At 40.7% G+C, this 25,809-nt stretch overlaps 1 protein-coding gene across 1 annotated transcript in view; it reads right to left on the reverse strand.

The window, feature by feature from the left end:
- Positions 1-9,502: 9,502 nt before the first annotated feature.
- txnrd2.2 (thioredoxin reductase 2, tandem duplicate 2) overlaps positions 9,503-25,809 on the reverse strand; it is a 29,358-nt gene continuing 13,051 nt past the window's right edge. Inside the window, exons 12-17 of the mRNA XM_067603066.1 lie at positions 19,030-19,166; positions 16,216-16,311; positions 15,129-15,221; positions 13,333-13,404; positions 12,812-12,909; positions 9,503-11,923 (exon numbers count right to left, since the gene is read on the reverse strand). Of these exons, the coding sequence (XP_067459167.1) occupies positions 11,800-11,923; positions 12,812-12,909; positions 13,333-13,404; positions 15,129-15,221; positions 16,216-16,311; positions 19,030-19,166 (620 nt within the window). The 3' untranslated portion in view covers positions 9,503-11,799. The remainder of the gene's footprint in view (positions 11,924-12,811; positions 12,910-13,332; positions 13,405-15,128; positions 15,222-16,215; positions 16,312-19,029; positions 19,167-25,809) is intronic.

A 25,809-nucleotide genomic window follows, 5' to 3' on the forward strand; every position in this document is an offset into this window, starting at 1 on the left:
GGCTAGGTCTGAGCTAGAAGATTAGATGAAACCAGAGTGTTTTAAACCTCTTCTGTGGCTATGGATTAAAGTCAACCAGTCCCCCTGCACTCCAAAATGAAACAATAAGGAATACAGGTGGATCAGTGGGACAGGTTGCATATAGCATGTAGAGCACAGTGGGTCTGAAATCTAAATAATCAAGTCCAAGCAACATTAAAACGCCCCAAAAGATAGAGATAGAGACTTTAAAAAACAGGGAGTGGAAATGCTTCACATACTCCTGATTTTATTTAGGCAAGTAAATGTAATATTTTGTTCCAAGCTGCCTATGCAACAACCCAGTCATAGAAATTTGGTGTTTTATTGGGGTGCAGCACGTTAATTTTAATGTGAAACTGCTTATTCTCACCTCCCAGACATACCATTATGCTAAATGAGACATACAATATTTTGGATTTAGAGTGGAGGAGGATTACTTACTGTATCTAATTCCGTAATGAGATAGATCAAATACATAAGCACTTGATGACATACATAAAAAGGCGAGTCTAAGTTGTAGAGCAGCAGTGAGTTTAAACCAATTAGTGCAAATGGAGGTGGCAGAACTGTAACCCCTCAGCAGGAGGTAGGAGAACGTGTCTGCTGCCCTGCCTGGAGAGATACCATGGCCTACATTGTCATCAATTATTCCTGGCATCTCAGCTTACCCAGGGGCGGAGAGGGTGTACGGGACAATGCCAGGGTGCACTTGAGAGCCATAGTGCCTTGGTCTCCCCGTGGGTCCGAGGAGGTGGAACAGGGATGGAGAGGTGTGCTGGGGTTGGGGTGTGTATACAGTATCGTCCACCCAACCAACGAGACTGGCTGGTAAGGAAATCCCTGGAATCTCACTCTCACTCCAGCCGCCTGGTCGTGGGGGCAGGTAGGTCACTTTACAGCTCATCACCAAATTAGAAAGGCTGTGGGTCAGTCTGAGCAGCAGCCAGACCACAGAGAGATAGAAATAGATGGGAGTGCTACGATTCAGTCAGCTGGCACTCCTTCACCAGGCTCCTCTCTCATCATGGTGAGGTAAAGGGCTGTACACCGTGGAAGGCAAAACTCCAGGGAGGAACACTATACAGTGCTTTTAAGTCTCCCGAGACAGTCCTAAAGTAATGGATACATAGTGTGGACACTGATGAGCAGGAGGAATTTTTACTTTACTGAAATACAGGGCATTACAGTGACATGAGAAAAATATACAATGATATAGAGTATATACTTTTCTGTTTACTTTTAAGATTAGGGGAAGGGATATAAGAGGAACACCAAACAATAAGTAATAAAGAAGTATTCAATTATTTAAGTGTGTATATTGGACCTTTATTCAAGCAAAAGTCCCAAAAAGTTTGTTAAAAGAAGAGTTCAACATTTTGGAAAATAAATGTATTTGCATCTTGCCCAGAGTTAGATGGGAAAATTGAAACCCTTCTCATTTGAGAGTGGTTTCAATCTTTTCATCTAACTGTCAGCTGGAAAGTGAACAAGCGTATTTTCCAAAAAAACTATTATGGAAAGGGACGGTGAAGAAATGTATTTCACAATCCAACAATGACTACAAAATGGGCTCACTTTCTGAACCCATTAAGCCATGAACTTGTAACTTTGTTCAGAAGTTTGTATGAGGACATTATTACAATGGAATATAGTAATATCATAAGATGAAAAATGTTTACTTCATCAGAAGGACCTGGCCCTTATATTTACCGCACATGATTGAAAATTTGCATCAGGAGTGGTGAATATCAAACATTTTTTGCATTTTGCATGCATTACAGCAGCTACAATGATACTGAGTCATTTTTAATGTGATGTTTCTGTTCAACCATTTTATGTGGACAAGAACGTGCAAACAAGGATGGTGGTAAACTACAAGAAACTGTATCTGAGTGATCACTGCAAGTTCCACCAGAGTAATCATGAAGTGTGGGGAATGACAGCAAAAACTGAAGTGTTAATGTTTTTGATAGTTAAAATATTTCTTATAGTAAGTTACATGTGGAAACATATTGACATGAGGTCATGTTCTATGCTTCAGAAGTTATCATCCAGACTTAGAAAATTCACTAACAATGAACAAAACAGATGGATTGTCCTTTTAACGTTCCCTTAAGTATGGCACTTTACTCTTGGATACACACAAGCGTACGTGTCATTGGGTGAGTATGCATTAAGTTATCAGAACAGAAGGAGAAGATACTGCATATGGGAGTATGCGTTGGATGTGCGTGTGTCATATCATGATGGGGAGGCCCCTGCAGCTCATGTTTTCCTTGGGCATCTTTGCAGGTGTGAATGGAGAGATCTCAGTGTGGGCGAGGAGTGACTGGCCTGCCTGACACTTTAAGGAGTATAGAGCAAAACAAGATTTTAATGAATCAGTATCTAGCGGGGAAGGAGAAAGCAGATGCACAACCATTATCAGTACTGCTGAACCATCCTCCCTTGGAACAGTAAAGAAGGGGGAAGCACCCAGTTTCTCAAGTTAATATTCTTATCAGTTCCTTTTGAAACTCCTCTTTAATGATGAAGCTATTTCTCATGGTCACGTCCACTGGGGCAGCAGGCAAGAAAATGTTATTATCTTGAGCCCTAATGTTACACAGAGGAGTAGGCTAAGCATTTTTTATGCTACATGGTCACCAGTTAATTTACTGATTAAACTGGCTTCAGACTGGTTTTAGCATTGGTGAGCATTGCTAACAATGGTCTACTGTATGTGGTGAAACAATTTTGCTCAATATCACACACACTGTGACTGTACAATTTGACTCTATGGTTAAAGGCTTTCTATAGACAGTTTGATGTCACAAAATGATGCACAAATTCAACTTACTATTAAAAGTAGTAGTGGCCATGTTTCTGGTACAAAAATTTGCCTTCAACTTTTTAATAAATATACTTAATTTTCAGTTTCTTGAGAGTTAGATGAGAACATTTATAGCAGTGTCATGTACATTCATATTGAACTGGAGCCAAGAGGCTTGATTAGCTTAGTCGAGCTTAAATATGGGAGCAAGGGGAAGCTAACCTAGCTTTGCACAAAATTTGAAAAAGATTCCTGCCAAAACCTCTAAAGCTCACTAATTAACATGTTGGGTCTCTTTTTTGATCCAAACACAAACAAACTTTAACTTTGAAGAGACTAGGCTGGCTGTTTCCCTCTGCTTCCTGTTTTTGTGCCATGCTAAGCTAGCTGACTCTCAGCAATAAGTGAATATTTACCAAATATCAAACTAGTCCTTTAAATATATACCAAAAAGTTTTAGAGTTTTAAATTGTTCAGCGCCAGGTTTTATATGTGGCAATCATTTTCTTAATTCTTAGATAGATAAGTTAAATCTTTTGGCATTTAGGTGATTACATATTTTTATGAAAAAAAGCTGGTAGTCATCAGTGAGGGGTCAAAAATATATTTTTGCCATTACTCCATCAGCTAGGAGTTTGTATATTATCATCTGGAGACCCAAGTCAACTTGAAGAGCAAAAGGAACAAAGATAGAGATGGTTTAAAAATGCCTTTGGGTGGACAGAACCCAGATCAGTGAGCAGTGACGCATGCCATGTCTCCTCTTACAGCAGACGCCTCCACATACAGTAATAACCAGTCTTCATTTCGCTCCTACTTCATTTGTCCTACACGATGACATTAAGGCCAAAGGTTACTTTGTGAAGACTAATTACTGAGCTGGTTATATATACATTGGTCTCTGAGTGTGTACGTGTACTATTATTTTTACTTTATTTTTAGGGAGTATTCATTTGCACTGAATGCATGCTTACAGTATACTCACACACTGGCACTCACACACACATGCATTAAGTCTGGACAGACAAATACAAGCCATACACAAGTGAGCTCATGTTGCCGACACACCCACGCATCCACATTCCCACCTGCCCCCACCTCATACAAACAGACACACACACATACATACAAAACATACCACGCAAGCCACCTCTCATCAGATCAGTGACCAACAAATAAACACAGGCAGGCATAACTGTGAGCTCCAGATACTCAATGAATGCAGAATGTGTAGTATGTGATTCATTCACAAGCCGCTCGTACCACCACATGGAGTTTTTATTGGCTAAACAGGAAAGACAGAATCAATCAGAGAGGCATCGACAGCAGCCGCAGGGCGAGCCCAACATGCAGTCCATCTGCATCACATGACAGGTCGGTCCCTGCAGCTCAGCCCGTGTGTGTGTGTGTACGTGCATGTTTATGGACAGGCCAAGCCATCAGTGGGAATGGCAATATCTCTCCTTGAAGCTCCAGCCAGATGTTTTGGCTGCCGAGTGGGAAGCCGTCATGACACTGGAAGGTATACTTTGATTTATGTGATGTGACTCACACTGATAACACCAGAGCCCCAGAGCAGACATTCAGAAGGAAACTGTCAACTCAGTGTTGATACTGATGATTTCTCTTCTCCGCCAGTGTTTGGGAAAACCTTTAGGAAGTGGAACAAAGTAGTTTGCTGTTTTCTGTGCAGTGGCATGTTAAGCTGATTGTCTCCATCAATTCTAGGGTTTGACCAATATAGCAACAACACATTTCTTTACATTCAGCCATCAATAGCTGATATTTGTTAAAGATTTTTTACATTTTCCATAAATGGGTTCCCAAGATTTTTATCATAACTCAAGCACTGGGGCTTCCAAAACCTTAGAATTCTGTCAGCCTTCAATCTGTAGGACAATACAATGACAGTAAGGATATTTTTGAAAGCCAGTTACATTAAAATCAGGGTAATAGCCTGTGTAGTACTGTCTAGTCATAAATGAATATGTAACACAGTGCATCATATCAAACATCAGAAAGGTATTTAATAAAATAAGGTGAGCCAGTTTTTTTTGTTTTTTTTAATCTTTTTCAAGAAATTTAAGGTTTAAATAAAACTGACCTAAGTTATCATGGAATCGTATCCATTCAGATTAGCCTATTCTTGGTAAGACTAGACATCAAGTTTAGCTTAACGTCAGGACTGAAACACAGTCTGAGTGGTATTTTAAGCTAAACGCTAACATAATGTTTATCATCTTAGTTTAGCATGTTAGCATGCTAACATTTGCTAATTAGTACGAACATACTGAGATTTTGATCTGAATATAGTGCTACTGGATGAAAAGTTAAGCAACCACCAAAGTTGTCACAACTTCTCCTAAGGGGCAAATCTGGATTGCCATTTCATGGCATCTATCATTGAGGCATTTTTTCTAATAACCACAAATGTCAATCTCATTTCAGGGGTAGAGGACAAGTCTGTAGGATTCATTCCCTAGATATTATGAATGTCTGTATCAAATTTTATGGCAATTCATTAAATCAAGTTGTTAAGATTTTCAGTCTGGACCAAAGTGGTGCCATGCAGCTAGCATTGCTACAAATACCACACAGTGAATCTGAATTAATTGCAACCTTTAGTACTTGTACTTGTTAGTTACTTGTATAAACCTAGTGTCATCACACTGATACAGAACTTGCATTCTGTATTTTCTTGCTATAAAACATTATTATCTGGCTGATTCACAAGCAGTTCTTGACTTATGCCTACCATACACTAGAAGACTTTGAAAAGACCAAAGTCTGACACCCTCTCACATCTAAAGACAATGTGTCATAAGTCACTGAGTTTATAGTCACCGACGCAAATACTGGGGATCTTGCAGGGTCACTGTTTATAAGACTACATCTAGATTCATTTTGAGATTATTTCCCATCCTATTCCTGGTGCAAATTTACATGAAGAAAAACTGTTGAACAGATGAGCAGAAACAGAAGCAGCTTTTGGCCACAGCTGCCCTTGTGTGTGTAGTGGTTTGCTCTGAAAACCCAGGGCTGCACCAATTTCTGTCCACATTTTTTTTCCTTCTCCACTCTATTGTGGTACAAGTGGGAGGCCATGTTAAAGAGGCACTTTTGTTCACTCCACAACTCCACCAGTTTCTCTTCCTTTTCCACAATCAAAGAGAACCAAGATTTGTTCATGTTCTTGCGCCTCCTTGGAGTCCCCACCACGTTTACCATCTACCCTGTTTGCTGCTTCTTGTTTGGTGCTGGAGAGAGGGCACCTATTGGTTGTTGGCAATGTTCACGTGATTGAACTTCACTATTTGCATGAGACAAGACTAAAAACGTCCGATAATATGAAACCTGTTTGATTTTTTGGATTGTCCATTCTGGGCTACTGTAGGAACATGATGATACAACATGGTGGGTTTTGTGATAGAGGACCTGCTCTCTATGTAGATATAAAGGGCTCATTCTAAGGTAACAAAAACACAACAATTCTTATTTTCAGGTGGTTATACACTAATTAAAACATACTTATGAATATTATATTCCATTGCTGCCAAGTCTGTTCCAATAGATGCCACTAAATTCTACACACTGCACTTTAAGACAGCTCAGACTGTCAGAGTTTTATGAGCACCTTACACCAAGCAATCAAGATGACAGGAGCACACCACAACTCTTGCAAACTCTGATGATTTTATTCCGACACTGGAAATTTGTCTGTGACAGTGAGATCGCTTGAAACGTGGTTTGGTATAAGGCCGGCATTAGTCTGATTACAGTAGTTCTAAATTTATAACTTAATCCTGGTTCAGTTTATTCATTCAAGCTAAGAAAACAAGGTGGTAGTGAATTAAATTAATTGAGCAAATAATGTAAACCATGTCATCTGTTTTGATGAAAAAAGTGTAGCTGATCAGACAATGATTAAGAGGTTGTTAGATGTGCAATAACAATAATAATCATAAATCTGCGAGTCCAAATATAGCCCGAACATGTTTGGATCCAAAATATCAGAGTATGTGTTGTGTTAATTTGCAAGCAGACTGCTATTGACCCAATCAGCGTGGTTTGGCATGCATATGCACACAAGCAATGTCCCTTTGTTGTATGCTGTCATCAAACATCAGCTCAATAAATCTCTGTGCAGCTTCCAGAGGTAATAAGACAGCTTCCTGTGTGGCGAAAGACCTGACTAAATGATTTAGGAGTTGAGGTTGCTGATTGTAATTGCTCTCTTAGTGATGTCTGGGTATCAAAACCACAAACTATGACATTGTTGTACACCCTTTTTCACTGTTGGCCACTGGCACTAGTATTCTACACAGTGCTACAGCTAGCTCCTTTTCAAACACCTACATCCCCTCAGATAAAGGCTGCTGCAGCAGCCATGTGTATTGAATTTAGACCATTCCTGAGGGTATCCTGTTCTTATCAGGGGTCAGATAAGCTCATTTCACAGGCCCTCACCTCTACTGGGCTACCAACAGGACCCCACTCTGACAAGAGCTGACCTTTTTCTCAGTGTTTGTGGTTGAATGAGAAGTCAAGAAGGTGAGGTTACTTGTTGACTGAATCTTTCTAGAAGCAACAGTTGTAGCTAAATAAAATATGTACTCTTTAGACCTGTGAAACAAGCAAGACAACCTTGACATTCCTGATGGGGAGTCAGAAATAAAAATGTGTCCTTGGCCTGAAGAGTCCCAGAAAGAAAGTGAAGAAGGTGGTGTCTGTGAACTGTGTACATTTCTACAACAGATAACAGTGAAAGCATACAACCCCACCTCAACACCCTTGTTCCCATGGTTGTTTTTGTGAGCCTACCATTAGGCTTAGTGCTTAGCTTCACTGGGTTCTTTGAGCTAATTGTCTTGAACTTGGGAGGCCAGATGAGAAAGAAAGCACCAAAATCTAACAGACCAGTTTGGAGACTCACCTTGGCTTACCAGTCTGAGGGTGCCTTTTCTACATCAAGCCTCCTGAGGACCCCATCCCCAGCCACCGCACCCCGTCCGGGCCCTGCAGGCATCTCAGGCTGACAGCTCTTGAGCCAGATACTGGCAGTACAACAGAGCAGTCATAATTGGCCCCTATTCATTTCTCAGGGATAATCCTCACCTCAGTTGAGCCTTTTCTGTTCATAGCGTCATTTTTTCGCTGATGTTTACACAAGGTATGTATCGGTTTCTCCTCCTCCTGAGGCTTTTAGGCCGGCTGCAGGACTGTCTACCCAACATGTGTGTTTTAACGTGTGTCTGAGGGTTCTCCTCTTCCCGCGTGGCTGCTACGGCTCAAGACCTGAAGTGACAAAGGGCCTTATGAATGTCTGACTCACAGACAACTGTCAGTATTCAATGGGGCTGGATTAAGACAGAGCATAGGACCGAGCGTACCTTGACATGTTGACATGTTCTACTAAGTGCATTTCAAGGTGGATTTAGCCTGTTTGCTCCATTGTGGAGGGACATAAGAGACACAATTGCTAAATGGGGCTGACTATTCTTGAGACGGTGGGTGAACTTTACTCCTGCTGTCTGGGTTAGGACTGACACCGTCTTCATTCTCAGGGTGAGTGAGGCTGCTGTGGATCCTGAGGAGGTTCAGGGGTTTCAGAGAGCTCTGTCCTTAACCAAACAAACACACTGGAATTTCTTCCATTGTTGGTGCAGAGGGTTGAGTGACAGGGCCGCATAGCAGAGCTGCCTGTCAGCAGAGACGACTCAGGGTCAAAGTGTGACCACCCCTGGTGACACTGCTTAATATGAAGGCTGAGCCATGTAGCATGTTTTAAGATAAACTTGTACAGATCCACAGAGATGCATATTAACATTGACATGGTCAGTGGTTTTCTGGACACCTGTATAATGCTGTGAAAATGCAATTTTCTTTAAAAAAAATAGTTTGGCATTTTGGGAAGTTTGCATATTCACTTGCTTGCTGAGAAATAGAGGAAAGGATAAATACCACCCTCATGTCTGTACAGTAAATATCAAGCCACCACCAGCAGATGGTTAGCTTAGCTTAGCACAAAGACTGGAAACAAGGGCAAACAGCTAGCCTGGCTCTGTCCATAAGTAATAAAATCTACCTACCAGCACCTCTAATGTCATATCTCATTTGTTTAATCTGTACTAAAATCTAAGTGTAAAAATGACATGTTGTGGTTTGACTGAGTGTTATGTGCAAGACTAGGCTGGTTACCTGGCAACCTAACGAAGTGACCACGCTCAGCCAAAAAATAGACCCGCATGCCCTGTTTTTATTACATTTGGACAGAGCCAGGCTAGCTATTTACCCCTGTTTCCAGTGTTTGTGCTAAGCTAATCGACTCCTGGCTGTGGCTTCATATTTATTGTACAAAACATTACAGTGGTATCTATCTTCTCATCTAACTGTGCAAGAAAAAGAATAATTTCCCAAAATGTCAAACTATTGTGTTTATGTTTATGCTTTTTTTTTTGCTGCATTACACTTTTATTTTCGTTCTGCAACACAGGTATCAGTTCCATCTACTCAGTAAGTATGTACATCTTTTACATAATGAACACAGTTCTGTAAAAAAGGAATCTTACCATACACACAAGTGCTATATGTTTATGTATACATGTATGCCCCTAGACTCAGAGATACAAGCGACCATGCAGTCACCCATGTAGGACACAAGGCACTCAATCAGTGGACATCATTACTTTAATAGTGACACTGTGCATTCCAGTGTGTGATTACTTTACATATAAATTATGTATAACAAAGCTTTAATGGAAAATTACACTACTCTATTCACAACTACTAAAGTTGGCAGCCAGGTGACATCAGGCCTGCACTCCCCAGTTTTGGGTTTTAGTGCAGGTCATCATTAGCTGGCCGACCTGAAAGTTGAACCCTGACCCCCCCTGTGGGGCACAGCTGAGGCTCGCTGGTCAAGTCTTAGGCCTGGAGTGCATGAACAACAATTAACATCATCCAAATTAGACTGATATGTCATTTTAAACAATTGAAAAACAGAGTCTCATGTTGTGTGCATGAAAGCCATACTGTACTGTGTATAAAATAACTAGAATGACTAGGTGAGAGAAAGCAGAGGGGAAGTAGAGGGTAAAAAGCAAACAGACATTACAGTTACACCGATGGCCTCAATGACTTCCCTCACGTTGCCTTGGGCCCACCCTGGGGTCTCTGAAGTGGCTCGTTAAGCACAGGAACATAGACTCAATTACCCAGGGCAAACACGCCGCTACCGCTCGGTATTGTGTTGGTTGGCTCTGTCAGTCCCATGGCCATCCTACACCCCCCCTCCACCCGCAGCCCCCTCGGCCTCTGCCGTGCAGTGCCGGAGCATGTGAGCCCTCTGTGCTCTAAGTGATAGAGTCAAGCTGTTCCTGCTGAGTGGAGGTCAGGGTCCTTCAGTCAGCACCTCGGCCCTGAACAGAGCACACAGGAATCCCCCCCCCCCTTCCCTCCCTAACCGGGCTGAAACTCGGCTCTTTCTCCTCCGGCCCAGGTCCAAATAAACCTGGTAGCCCGCTCTCTCTTTCTCCTCTCTCCATCTCCTGGCACGCTGTCACTCCCCTCATCAGAATCATTAATCAGACTGGGCAGATTAGACTTCAAATAAAAATAAACTACACCCGCCAGTCTCCTCTCAGGTCCCCCAATTTCTGTAGCAACCCGCTTTATTGACAGCCCTCCTCCTCCTCTTCTACTTAATAAACCCAAGATTGGTTGAAGATGTCCAGCACAGCCAGCAGGATGAACATTTGAGCACTTTGGCAAACGGGGAGGGGGGGGTCTATTACTGCATTATTGATATATACAACTTGCCTTATCTTCAAAGGTGATGACTCTTGAGGGCTAACCTGCCATCCATGTAAATACACAACAGATAACCCTTATCAGTTCGGCACCAATAAAGCCAGTCTGTTTTCCAACTTCATCCAAAAGCACATATCTTTGATAGGGATTAAAGGGATTAAATGTGCAGCCTGAATGTATTCAGGCTTATGTTTTATCCAGTGACTACTTTATCCTGTCTCTCTTGGCTCAGAAAGACAGGAGAACTGGAGGGCAACAGTGCCACCTTTGGGTGAGGCTAAGTAGTGTAACTGTAGCAGCGCTCTCAGCACAGTATAATGCCATCGATGAGTAGGATCACCCTGTGCCTGGGCTGTGGCACCCACATGGCTTTTGACAGCACATGTTTGTAGTCCTGCTGTATTCTTTCATGCATTTGGAGGGAGAAGGGCATGGGAGGAAGAGGAAGAGGTCTGCTGGACTCTGCTGGGCCCTCAAGAAGCCGGGGCTCCCTGGCCAGGTCTATGCTGGCTGACTGACAGGCGGCCCGCTGACTGTTTGTGTGTGTCCATGGGAAATGGGGCGGTGTCACTGCGGCGACGGCCCTGGGGCCATCCATCAGTGTCATGGGGGGCAGTGAGTAGGGGGGTATGGTATGTGTCACCTCCAAGACTAATGGACAGGAAGTACAGCCGGAGAAACAACAATATTTGCAGAATATATATTCAGAAAAACGTTAGGGCCCGGTCCACATTTCTCGTATGATTTCAACAAAACCCTGAGCGCAGGCCTTAATCCTGATTGATGAGCGTGTTTATTTAAAAGACGCTTGTTCCACAGCCAAGGATTTACTAACCTGATCTATAGCCCTGTGCTTTTAGAGTATACATACACAACTTGCATGTAGGGGGAATAATCATCGTCTTAGTTATCACGAGCTGTCAGTGACACTAACCTGGGCAACCAGTGATGACCTGCATGACTGGCACAGGAGCTACAGCACAAACCCTAGAGAGCACTGAGAAACTGGGGGCCAGTTCGGGGGCCACATAGAAAGAGAGGGACAAAGAGAGAGCAGAATAAACCCAGGTTATAATGGGGGCCAAACTAACCTCTTTCTACTATCACTGAGGGACCCTGTGTGCTCACTAGCGTTCAGAGACCGAGGCGCTTTAACCTCAGCAGCCAGTGACTGTGGGGTCCAAGCCGGAGCGTTTAGTGATGTTGATCTTGATCAGCTCCTCAGCACAGGTTGGGTGGATGCCTACTGTCTTCAGCAGGTGGGAATATGTTGCCCCACACCTGTGACACACACAGACACACAGAGAGTTCATTCAGGTTGCTTCTGATCAAACTGCCTTTCATTATTTCTGCATCATCATCTGCATGTGCTGTGGTACTGATATTGAGTTATTAATTAATAGTTTGAAGAGTCTTACTAGTACAAAAGTCCTTATCTACATTTTATTTGACAGTGACATCTATTCTGTCTTATCTACAATTATTTAATAAGTCCCGTATTTTCTTTTAATTTCATGCTATTTATCATTTTGTAAGAGTATGTTTGTCCTCCCCAAATGGGGACAAACATTTTGAACTAAAGTTTGTGTCTGCGGCTGCTGGAAGTGATAAGAAATTCTGATGAATTTCAGATTACAAATAATTTATTACAAGGAATAGAAGAAGACTTTGTTTTTTAAAAAAAGCTGCTTTTAAATTAGACTCTTGCAGTAATATTATTACTATTGCAGCATAATATTAGAGAGAATATTAAAATGACTATCTGTGACTCCTCCTTTGTGGTCCTCCAAGCAGGCATCATATGGATAAGCAAGTAAAAGCTAGCTTGCACAACATACCACTAGTGCCTTAATGACACAATGTATTATTTTCAAATTAAACTGACAAAAGGGAGATCTCCTGAAACACCATGGCTGAAAACAACTTTTCATGTGTTCAGTTTTGGTTTGCTGTAACAAAGGAAGTATAATGTATTGCACTCTAAATGCATGTGTGTTGAGTGTGACAGACATCCTGCACATCCTAATGACTTTATGATAGTTAAAACACCAGCTCAACACCATCATTATTTGGATGGTTGTTTCCATAAGGCATTAATGCACTAAAAATACAACATTTACCTAACCTTACCTTTACCTTAAAATCTATGATTTAATTAGAGTAACTTACTGGAAGCTCATAGCAAAGCCCTGTGTGACTTCTCCAGCATTTGGACCAGTGAAGTGCAGACCCAGGATTTTCTGGTCTCCACTTTGTTCGCAAATTACCTAAAGAGGCAAGAAATCAGATTTATATCCAGCAGCTGAAGCCAAAGAGGTGTTAGTGGTTGCTCTGTACTCTACACTTGTTTTTCTGCTTTTGGCTGTGGCTGGTATATTTGTCAAACCAACCATCAACTTTTAGGATCATTTTTGTAACTTTGGTGGATCCCGAAGCTGACACACTAGCTACAGATGAGTAAATAAAGCATTGCCAAGGATTGGTTAGGCTATTCAGACTATTTCATTTCTTAAATCAGTCTCTCTCAAAGTGTTTTTGAGCAGCAATCTGACCCCCACCAATCTGCTACAGGAACCGTCACTTAGATGAACACACAGTACAAATAACTACATTACATGGTGTATAATCTGCAAACAAAATCTGCTAAGACACCTATTATATAATAAATTCACTAAACAGTTTAACCCTACCTTAATGTAACACTGGCTGGCATCGCGCTCTGCAACAGTGAATTCCAGGGGCTTGTAGAATGCATGGTAGACCTGCACAGACAAACACAGAGGGCAAATCATACAATATAAACAGGAGAAATGATACGGAGTATGTTACTGTGAGCCCCAGTTCTCAGCACTTCTATTCTGTATTCTGCCTACAGCCAATCAGCATTTCACAGTGATTTCAAAACAGCCACGTTCTTTGCTCTAACCAGCTGAACTTACAAATGTGCAAACAAAACCACTGAGGGAGCAGCGATGATGATCTCCTGTTGTGAAAATGAATAATAATAATAATAATAATTAACAGTAATTAATACAATGAATCAACTTCGGCTGTGAATAGCAACTAAGAACAACACAGATTTCCGACAACACATCAATGACAGAATTAGTTTAAAAACAACAGTAACAACAGTAACATTCATCTAAAGAGCTGTGTGATGCAATGCAAGCAAAAGAAAAACCCATAAATTTTACAGATTCATTTTCATTTTATAAATCAGAAAAAAGTAGTTATATTTGGTAAATGGTCAAGTGACAGCCCATTAACTTTTATACTGTGTGTTAAATTATTACCACAATCTGATTCTGACTACCACTCAACAACAGTGCAGACATAAAACCTTATGAGAACTAATTCAAGCATACTGTTAAAAACAGTGAAATCTGAATAGATATCTCAGTGCTCGCTCATCACAGTGATGGATTTCATGGATTTCAAACTCCTTACTGAAGACGTGTGTGTATTGTGTTTTATTCTACGCACGAGCGTGCCGACACAAGTTTTGAGGGCCATGCAGCTGTTGGGGGCCGGTGCCGCAGCTCCTCCTCAGATCTCTGCGCGCCTGTCATCACCCTATACACACCTCAATCAGGCCTCCTGCTCGCCTGCCAGTCACAGCTAGGAGCCCCACCTTGCCGGCTAAAGCGTTTATCGACGGCCTTGTGCAGGTGTTGGCTAGCATCTGGCACACTGCTCACGTACACAAGAATGGGACATACAGAGCTGCTTGCTTATGCATTGTATGCGTGTCTCAGTGTGTGTTTAGGGGTTAGAAGACATTCTATCTTTTAATGCAGGTTGATGGCAGCAGCAAGCCTCTATCACTGCCACTGTAACTTTCTTTGTGTGTGTGTGACATATAGCCATTCATGAAACAAACCTCTTAATTCAACACTTCACAGTCTGCTACACCAGTTATCTTATAAAGTTATATTATAGAGTGCAATTTCTACATGAATAAAATCATTCCTTCTACCTGCAATGAGATCAGCCATTTATTTAATTTCACAGTAAGTTGAAGACTAACAGGCAACTTAAAAAAAGTAAAAAAAAAAAAAAAAAATTGGATTTCAAATCATTTCGTGTTTCAAATTTTCAATTTCAATTTTTACCAAGTATTTACCAAGACAAAACATTATATCTCATTAAATCATTACCAAAAGGTTATGTTTTATGTTATGTGGCATTTCACAACATTGTGGGTACTTGAGATGCTTCATGCCACAAACACTGCTATGTTAAGGGTTCAGGTCTAACTGAGACCTTCTCTATTTAATGTGGGCTTTTCTGGTGTATAATTCAATTTTTTAACCACTGTATTTTCTATATAGTGGTAAAAGTTTGATTAGAATGTATATTCAATTTCAAATAAGTCACTGTGTATTTTGTTTCAGCATTTTTTGTCAAAAATACTGAAAATTCATTCTGGAAATATTTACAGTTAGATATTCATTGCTTACAGCAGTATTACCACAACCCATCATACCTCTATGCCGTCTTTTCCGTGCTTCTTCTCAGCCTCCTCCTCAGATAGACCCACACAGCCGTACTCAAGAGGGGTGAACACAGTGGTGGGCACCTGACACACACACACACACACACAAACAGAACTAGAAAACTTTCCTCTTTTATTCAAACTTTTTGAGTCTCAAATTTCTCATGACCTCAACAATTCCATAATAATGTAGCCATGTATATTTGAGTATGGCATACTATTAGATTTCAAGGTCCAGGAGTTCCAAATATATTGTATAAAAATCTATAAATATATCATACTGAGATGTACTTAAAACCTTTTTATTTGTTATCAAAACTATATAAAAAATATCCATATAAACGGTCTTAGAAACCCCAAGCAGCCCCATGTTTATATAAAGATACTCCACATATGATCCAAACCCCGAGGTAGGGAAACTTTCCATTGTAATGAAACAAACATTAAAGCAATAGATATTTTGGGAACTAAGCTTATTTGCTTTCTTGTAGAGAGTTAGATAACAAGATCAATATAATACCAGGAGACAGTTAGCTTAGTTAAGCATAAATACTGTAAACAGGGGGAAACGGTGAGGCTGGTTCTGTCCAAAGGATTAAAAAATCTGCCAACCAGCACCTGTAAAACTCTAATTAACACTTTATAATCTAGTTTGTTTAATCCGCACTAAAAAGTGAAGTGTAAAAACCTATAGGTTGTGCTTTTGTAAAGTGTAATGTGCAGGACTATTTTGTACTTGTTCTCTGACAATCTCACAGTGATAACAAGATGAGAACTATTTGAGTATACATAGGTATTAAAGACATTTTAAAGGTAAAACTGTCTCCCATCAGCGGTCTCAAAATAAATATCGAAACCTAATGTGGCTTATTTATGCTGTGAGTCATCATAGTATCAAATAAGCCATATGGGGGCGGAGGGTGGGGGTCCATAGAGACTCCAACCACAAGAATGAGAAATGGTTCTAATTTGCTTCAAATGAAGAATAAAACAATAGGCTCTAAAGCTGTGGAAAGATGGAGGGAAATGATCAGAGTCCCAGTGTGTGCGTGTATGTGTGTGTTTGTGTGTGTCTTACATTGTCGTAGTTCATGAGCTCTATGCTCTGACCGGTCAGTCTTCGGGCGAGGAGCTTTCCTGCTTTAATGGCCGTTGGGGTCAGTTCAGGACGACCCTAAAACAACAGACAACTTTGCTTATTTCAGTGTAACTGTACCTCAAACTCACATACACACATGCAGGCATACACACACACACACACACACACACACACACACATAAGACGTAGTTCTACCTTAACCCTAACATAAGTGGCAAGTGCTAAACATTTTAACCGTCTAGCATACTTTTTCAAAAAAATCTCTGTTTCTATGTTTTTGACATGTTGTTCTGGATGTCTGCCAAAACAGACAAACACACAGTCATAGATAGACACACACACACACACACACACACACACACACACACACACACACACACACACACACACACACACATACGTGTAACTGAACAGTGCTGGAAACAGTAGGGCTGCGGGGCAATTCTAAAGGCATGACCTAAACCTGTTAAATTACCACCGCACATCCTGTTGTCCAAAACATCTCCTGCACCTCTGCATGTATGTGGATGTGTGCTCTGGTGTTCCAGTAACTGTTTACACACCAGACAGCATGCGTCATTATAATGCATTTCTTGGCACTCTGGAGGTGTCTCCATTTGTCGATGAGAAGAAAAGAAAACAACAGCGCAGTGGACAAATTGAGCGAGATATCAACCCTCACATTTTAAAGAGGAAAAAAGCCTCCTGCTGCTGTGAAAAGCTGACAGACAGATTGGGGTGAAGCACGACTCATCAAAGCGAGCTGTCAATCAAAAAGACGCTCAGCAAATGTGTGTGTGTGTCATGAGGCCTGGGAGGCAGGAAGGAAGCACACAGCTGGTTGTGGTGAAAAAACAACACTGCAACACTGACATTACATACAGCAGGGATAACTAGTATTAACACGGCTGCTTCAGCTTAGAACACACAGCGCCAATGCCAATGATTATCTGAGGCCTCACATGATATTCAGTCTTCTGCCGAACACTCACTGGCAGAGTGAAATGTCTCGTATGTGTGCAAAAAAAAAAGCCTTACTTTTACAATGACGACAAACTAAAAAACTTATCTTTAGGTTCTAGAATTTTTAGAAGGCATGTAGTGGAAAAAAACACAACCTTTACTCAATTTAACTGTTTTTATCTAGAACTGATCCAAATTATTTCTTTACACCAGACACAGACAAAATGATAATAAGCTTAATTAATATTATGGACCTATATCTTAGTAAAACAAACTGATGTAATGAATATGGTGTAAACAACTTTAAGGTAAATTATAACTGTGTTTGCACATTGGTGGCTGTGAACCTTGAGATGATTATCAGCTGGAGGTCAGCGTGTTTACCATTTCACCTCTGACTCAAGTGTCAACAAGATCTACAGTGCCGACTACTGTCTGTATATGTGTGTTTTCACTAAAATAATATTAAGATATATTTACTGGATCTGGGACGGGCCTACATCAAAAGTAATTAAAAATGGTCTAGAATGCTTCATTTTCTATGTTAAACTGTTGTCTAGTGCCATTTAAACTCCTCGAACATATAAGTTTAGCTGCCAACAAAATATACAAATTACAATAATACTTTAACCATGTTGCTAAATATATCAAATAATAATAATGCAGATTCCTACCTTCAAAACAAGAGTCTTAAATTAAACTGAGTCTAAAAAAGCTGTGTGCCTGTTCACGGTCCAGAAAAATATGTTGGAATTACATTTGGCCATATTGCATGATTTTCCTTTTTGAAACACTGGAGTGTTGTGGTAACTAGTTGTGTATTTAGTGAGAAGAGCCCCAGATGAATGTAAATTCAAGTGTCTATGATTATAAAATGAGAGCACAATTGACAAAAAATAGGTCGTAATAGCTCATTTGGGCAATAATGCATCAGATCATGATGTAAAAATAACAACTTCTGTGCAACTTCGGTTAAGCTTTATGCTGCACTGCATATTTTATCAGTTTTCACTCTCAGTGAAAACTGATAAAATATTATTGAGGATGACCCTCACTGTCTGACTACTGAACTCAATACTATCTGTTTATTTAGCCTATAGCCTATTTGTTTACATTTTGGTAAATCTTCATGATGGAAAGTCATACTGTTTTGGCTACTAGCAGTTTGCACTGTACAGACAACAATCACCAAGATTTCTTTGATACTGAGGAAAAAGTCTAAAACTGATGATTAAGAATCAAGATCTGATAGTATAAGGAGCTCCTCTTTCCTATAATTTCTGAATGGATTTCTAAATGACATCAGAGATTCTGCCACCATTGAGTTTCACTGATTATAGAAGAGTGTGTGATGTCTGTGTTTCAATTAAACTGAGTTAAGACTAAGAGGAAGACTAAGGGGTGGGACGTTGACAAATTGTGACAGTTGAGTAATTGTGTCTGTTCAGAGCACATTGTCTGTTCATATCCGAATAATGTATTTGTTTACATCCCAAGTACCAACGACAATTTATTCCTATCAAGAAATGTATTGAAAAAACTAAAATTGAAATTTCTGTGATGGTACAAATCAAATCTGAAGCTGATATATGTTAATGTTTCATTCCATTGGTGTTCGTTCTCTCACAGAGTTGACAGACCTCTGCACAGCCTGCTCAATCTATGGAAAGCATTTACAGTAACTGTGTGATAGGTGTGGCTTAACAGAAACATTGGCACAGAATTCATTTTTATAGTCTAAATTAAGACTAATATTATGAGTGTTATTCCATCTTGACTGTTATTAGGGCTGTTCCTGTTGTCAGTGTAGCGCCTGTTGACAGTGCCTACCTCGCCAATGTCGCCGAAAGCATAGATGTTTGGCACCGAGGTAGATTCATCAGCGGCCACAACTATTTTCCCCGTCTCGTTGTTGAGTTGCACACCAAGCTTGTCGAGACCCAGGGCCTTGGTTTCTGGAGCTCTACCTGAGGCCAATGAGAGGAAACAACAGAGGGAGAATATTCTACTACAATTTAGGAGAGAGAGGTGCGGCAGAGGAGAGAGGCTCTCTGTACAGTGTTCCTAACACCTACTGTAGCATCCAGCTGGAGCACTAAGAGCGAAGGCTTATGAAAACAACAAGGTTGTCTAAAACCAACAGGACGGAGATTCTTTTCCACCCTGACAAAATTATGAAAAATAACCTAGTGCTGAAATAATAAGTAGGCAATTGATCGATTAGTTGATCAACAGAAAACTCATTGCCAACACTTACAGTCAATTCATTCATCATTAATTAACTCATTTATCAAGCAAAGATGCCAAACATTTTTTGGTTTCAGCCTTATAAATGTGAGGATTTGTTGCTTTTTTGGTTTTATATCATTTTACATTGAATACATTGGTTGGTCACACAAAACAAGCTATTATGAAGTTTTCTCCTTTGGTTCTTGGAAGTTTTAATGAACATTTCACTATTTTCTGACATTTTTTAGTCTAAATGATTAATCAAAAAAGGACAAACACCACTATATGTGTTTGCCTTCACATATAAATTGAGGTTGAATTTTAAGTTTAATTAGAAAAGACTTGTACAATTAGGAACAACAACATCTGGCCAGCTGAGATGGAGAACTAGAGCAATGAAGAGCAGAGGACAAACTGATGAGCATCTGGGAATTAGGATCCCATCAACCCTCGGGGACACCCCAAGGTGCGATTTCTGACACTTCCTGGGGGACGGTTGACTGATGCTGTCGACACTGAGTCTCCATGGTGATGGAACATGGACCACACGCTCCCCCCACCGTCCTCTCCGTAGCTCCTCACAACCTGCCTGGGTAGCATAATAAACACCCGGCCCTGAGGTACCCATGTAGATGCTATCGGACAGCAAAAATAACAAACCCCCAAGACCCTTTTCCTGGCTGGAGCCAAAGAACAACGTCCTCCCCCTCTTCTCAGACCGGGGGGCTACAGGGACCTGTCTATATACTCCACAGCATGGGTGGTTGAAGGGGATGCAGAGCGCAGAAGGGGAGGAGAGAGGGGAATTTAGGCAGCAAAGACGAATTCCCACAAGCAGGGCTTGTAAATATTTTTGTGCGGCCACTACACTGGAATAGCCTTCGTATACATGTCGTTCTCTATTCGGTGTTATTCAGGATATATCCAGAATGTCCCTACATTTTTGGTGGGTTGTATTGACTTAGAGAGCTAAGAGACCTTAAAGATTTTATTACTCTGAGTTTGAGTCCCATAATGGTCTTCATCCTGTTTTACCACTTTACCACTGTGACAAGAATATATTTTTGCATTTTCTGGTTTAAAAATATTGAATTTCAGCATTAAATATTGCAAAAATATCAGTATTGGCCAACTGGTAGAATCTCATTGGTAGGTACAGACTTTCTCTTTGCATATCTGGCCTTCCTGTCTGTAGCTCCGGTCACTGCTGCAGGAGCGACCACAGCTCCATTGTGTGGCGAGGACACAACAACAGTGGGCTGGCTGATAAGGGACTTGCTTGGCGCTTGAACACACACACACCATGGTCCAACAGATAGACCAATATGAACAAAGACTGTTGTGACATTAGGAGGAAGCCTCTAGACCGCTAGGCTAATTAGCCACAACAAAACTCTGCAAGTTGAAATGAGAGCTGAAGGCTTATCTGATCAATCAAATGAACAAAGACAAAAGGGAGAGCAATGCAAGGGGCGAGGTTATTTTTCTTGGGGCAACAGATCATACAGGATGCCAAAGATTGATTATGTGTTCTGTTTCAGGCCAAAAAAGATTTTAAGATGCAAATTGATAAAGAGCTGACTATCTGTAGAAAAAATACTTACTGTAGCGTATGTGTATGATGAAATATCCCAATTGTATAGGAAATGTCTTGTGAGCTCTATTTATTCTTTAGACAGTTTGTTGAGTTTTAGAGAATTAGTACCATTGTATGTCGAAAAATTAGATGTGTGCAGTCCACACTTAAACCTACAAAGTCACTGTTATTACTTGTAAACTCTGCTCCCTCTCTCCATGCTTTTATTTCCACATGTACCGCAAGTCATTCTACTCATCTCAGCAAGAGCTTTCTCTGACATTAGCAACACCGTACATTGCAGACAGAGCAGTGGAGGCTGGTCCATAGAGGCAGAGGGGGTTGCTTCACCTCTATTTTTTGAGAGGCAAGAGGGAGATCAAAATATTAAAAAGAATATTTAGTTGAAATAAACCATTACCAAATCTCAGTATTATTTATAAAATATTTTTTCTCTCATCTGTGGAAAAAATCCATTATTGAAATTCTGGTTAAAATGCAGCAACACCTGCAGGGCAGTGAGTGTGAAGTGGTGGGGGGGGAGTGGGGGGCAGAGGAGGACGGGTGCCTGCTGTCCTCCTCAGGATGGGATCTCTCACATGAATTTAATGTACTTCATTTTTTTTCATGCTAATCTATGATTGGACAAGACACTAAAAATGACGCTCCAAGGGAGGGCGTCCACCCTAACCAATCAACAACCAGAATGCAATATTGACATCGCGTTGGTCCAATGATAGTTTCCAGATTTCATCTTCAATTCTCTCCACTGTAAGGCAGAGTAGCAACAGTGGATAAGAGCAGTAGATAGCTGCTTGCGTTAGCCAACGCAACAGTTAGCTTGTTGTAGCAGCCTGAAGGACTGTTTATACATCCATGGAAGAATGGAAGGACTGTTAAGGACTGTTGTTAAGCTAAGGGGGGAATGGATTTGGACTGTGCAGCGCAGCAGCGGCAGGATGCCACCGGGGAGGCTGGAGAGAGAAGCAACCGCAGAAACAACCAGGAGACTTAGCTTGATTGTCATTGTTGATAATGATATCAGACTGGTTAACCAACAGCCACAAAGTTCTGTTAACTAACGAACAAGATGACCAACAGCCACAAATGGTCATTATGACATGGATACTTCATCTCCATGAAAGAAAGAAGAAGACGTCAGATAACGTGAGTAAGATACAGCTTCTCTCTTTCTGTCTCTTTGGTCACTAATTTCATCTCTGATGGCTAAATGTCTCTGTGTGTGGCGATTGTGTGAATTTATCTCCTTAACAAGAATGCAGCAAAGATCATATAATGTCTTGTGGGTAGTTTGCTTGTTGAAGTGACAGTGAGCTGTCTGGACTCACTCATTCATTTGGAATTGATCCCGTTTTTATTTGAGTGGTTGTTCAATCACCTGTTGATGTTGTGTGATTAGTGAATGAGTGTGCAGGAGGCTTGGCTGCTTGTTGTGACAATTTCTTCAGTTTGTTTTTAAGATGAGTCGTATATTGAGTAATAGCTTAAAGTAACTAGAATAACGAGTGTTAACATGTCAGCTTTGTAGACTATATTTTGTATGTCATGCATACAGATAAGAGTGTCTAAGTCATGTATTTGATACATGACTTAATACTTTCTGATGTGAACCTACACTTTTAGATCTGTGAATGTTTTTAATGTTCAGTCTTTCTAGTGTTCAGCACTGATCTGAACCTGTATCAGATTATAAGCTTTGTGGTGCTTTATATATGTCTGTCTACTAAGAAAATACACAGGAAACATGTGTAGATCATGTGATATGTTTTCTGTTTTTGATGAGAACATAAATCTGTTGTCACAATAGAACAATACTATAAATTTGAATTTAACTTTGTTGGTAAAATGACACATTCTGAACTACTCCACTGCTAAAATAAGCATTTCTTCTTCTTATGTATATGCTAAATGTCTTTAAAGAAGCAGCCTTTTCATCACTCAGGGGTTTTTGTTTTTGAAAGCAAATTGTTTTATTGGCATATAAAATTGCCCCTCACCCCTCCAATTTCAGCAGGTGGGGGACAATAATATAGTTTGATGCGGTTTATTGTAAGATTCCATGTTGGTTTTCCTCCTGTCCTCCCCAATTTTTTGAGTCACCAGCCGCCACTGAGACAGAGTTTAAAGGCCATGAAAACCTATTTTCTCAATCAGCTACTATGAGTGATTGAACACACTATTTTCTGCACAAGTTAGAGCAGTTCTGATTATTTCATAGGAGACTGGCAGTGTCAATCAAATCTGATCAAACCACTCCCACACAGTCCTGATGAAGCAGATTAGCTGAGAGTGTTTAACTCTGAATAAAAATAAAGATATTTTTTTCTCACAAACTTTACCTTTGATTGTTACTTATTTAATTAACATTTAATGTTACAGAGAAACACATATGCCAAAACAATTTCTACAGGTAAGGCTCAGCAAGGTCACCTCAGACCTTTTGACTTATTCTAATATTTTTTTTTTTTTTAACCAAATTTTGATTGCTTTTTTCATAAATAAAAAATGAATAAATGTCTCAGCCTGTGAGCATTTAGCTGTATATTTTCTTTCTTTACTTCCATTTACTTACATTTCCAATGTGTTTGTTCACAAATACCAATGCTACACCATGATAACCAAAAAGCTTAAATTGAGAGCCACATCTTTAATTTGAGAGAGAAAAAGATTATTAAATGGTGGTGTATTCACTTCAAATGTACTGCTTATAAGCCAATATTAGGGTTTAAATTGCTGATACTATTTTTGGAATTGATATTTATTAGCTTGCAGCAACCAAACCCAAAAAACATCTCTATAGATGCAGTCTACATAGATTAAGTGTGTATTTGGCCACTTCACATGCTATTCCACGACTGTACTGTAAGTAAGTGTTTGCAATGTTTGATAGAAAAAGACTGAGAGACAGAGGAGCATCATTCAGGAATGTCCTCATTAACTTATAATACTAAGAAAGGCAATGTTGTTTCATTAGAAATACATTTGAGTTGAAACTCCAAAGATCCTGTAAAAACACTGGGACATCCTTGAGTACTGTAGAGTGCAATGAGGAGAAAGACTAATGTGCCCACTGTCTGCATGCAGACAGGAAGTGTGGAAATGTTCTGTTTCCTGGTGTGTTTCTGCAGGCACACCTGGACATGGGAGCGGCCGTACGGCCAGGAAGGAGCAGGGGAAAGGTGGAGGGAGACAGGGCTAGGGAGAAGGATGTAGCAGACAGTGGTGATACTGTCCCCTGCTCCCCTCTGGCCTTTAATAACTCCACAGAGGCCTGGGACCCTGCCTGGCGTCTAGTGTAAGGTCACAGTAAAGGGAAGTGGCCTTGTACTCATAACTCCTGCACATATACATCAAAGAGCAGAGGCCATGTTGTTACTGCTTTCTCACTAAACTGCATGGGAACAAAAGCTGTCATGGATATAGTGGGCTGAGTCCTTACACGGTTTTAGCTAGAAGCACAAACACAAATCAGTTGTTGCTGCTGGTGTTAGGGCAATTATTGAAAGCCTTTTTAATATGTAACATTGTTTTGATATAAGGTGAAGGAAATTAAACTTGTGGTGATGCTATTTGACAAAAATCACATCTGTTCCTTTTGAAAAAGTAAAAGGAACCAGGAAACGTATAAAAGGCTAAAAACAGGCTAAAATACTCAGTAGTTTGGTGCACTGTGGACTGAAACCAACATAGTTTGTATGCCTGTTTTAGCTGGGTCCTTGACTGAGTTCAGGTGGGAACTGTCACTCTCATGAAGATAGGAAATATAAGGATTGCAGCATCTCACGCATGTCAAAAACCTACTGATACATGCACTCAATGCAATTATCATTCTCACCCCCAGTCTCACACGGAGACGATGTGGGAATTCAGCAGCGGGAGGGAAGACCGAACGTCATCTCAGCTGCAGGGTCACGCACATCCTTGTTGCTGTCACACGCATAGAGCAAAAGGACCCTCTCAACACAAAGACACACACAGACACACACGAACACACACACAGACTCAGCATCAGTCTGGTTTGGAAGCACGCCGTTGTCTTTGAAAGCGTTCAACACAAATAAACCGACGGATGTTCACTCCATTGTTACTCATGCTGCTGGTGGAACGGGAGATGTGAAATGATAGATAGATAGAATAGAATGGACAAAAGACAAGGAGAAAGGCTGGCAGTAATGGCAGGCAGAGGGCTGCGGGCAGGGATGGCAGTGACAGATGCCGGGTTGGTTTCCGCAGGGCTGGCATGGACAGGAAGAGCCCAGAGAGGGACAACAAAGAGGGGAACGCTGTGACCCTGTGCCTGGGTGCATCCTGCCCCGTCCTGCCCCTCTCCAACCACAGAGCCAGAGAGCCAGCACTGGGTGATTAACACTTCCCCTGGCCATCCCCATCACTCAGGCTTTATTACTTTGTTTTCAGCCTTGATTCCTCTGCTATCTGCTGACACTGCACTCTATTGAGGACGAAAATGAAATTGGCGGTGGTGGAGACAAAAAACAGTGATACCAGTGTTTTATTTCAGGGATGTATTGTTATATCAGAATGAAACAATACAGGCGCTGTATCACATATAATCCAAAAGGATGTTTTAAAAATAGAGATTTAAGAGTTAATTACTGTACTGTGGACTGCATCTATTGACTAGCAATTAAACAAATATGCCGAGTAGTTTTTTGTAACTATTGGGACATCTTAAAGGGGCACTCCACCATATTAGTATTGCACTTCATAAAGTTGGAGAGTTGAGTGCACTGGTTTTAACCAGAAATAACTGGTTCAAACTATTC

The sequence above is a fragment of the Thunnus thynnus genome, chromosome 2, assembly GCF_963924715.1.
Source record: "Thunnus thynnus chromosome 2, fThuThy2.1, whole genome shotgun sequence".
NCBI lineage: Eukaryota > Metazoa > Chordata > Actinopteri > Scombriformes > Scombridae > Thunnus > Thunnus thynnus.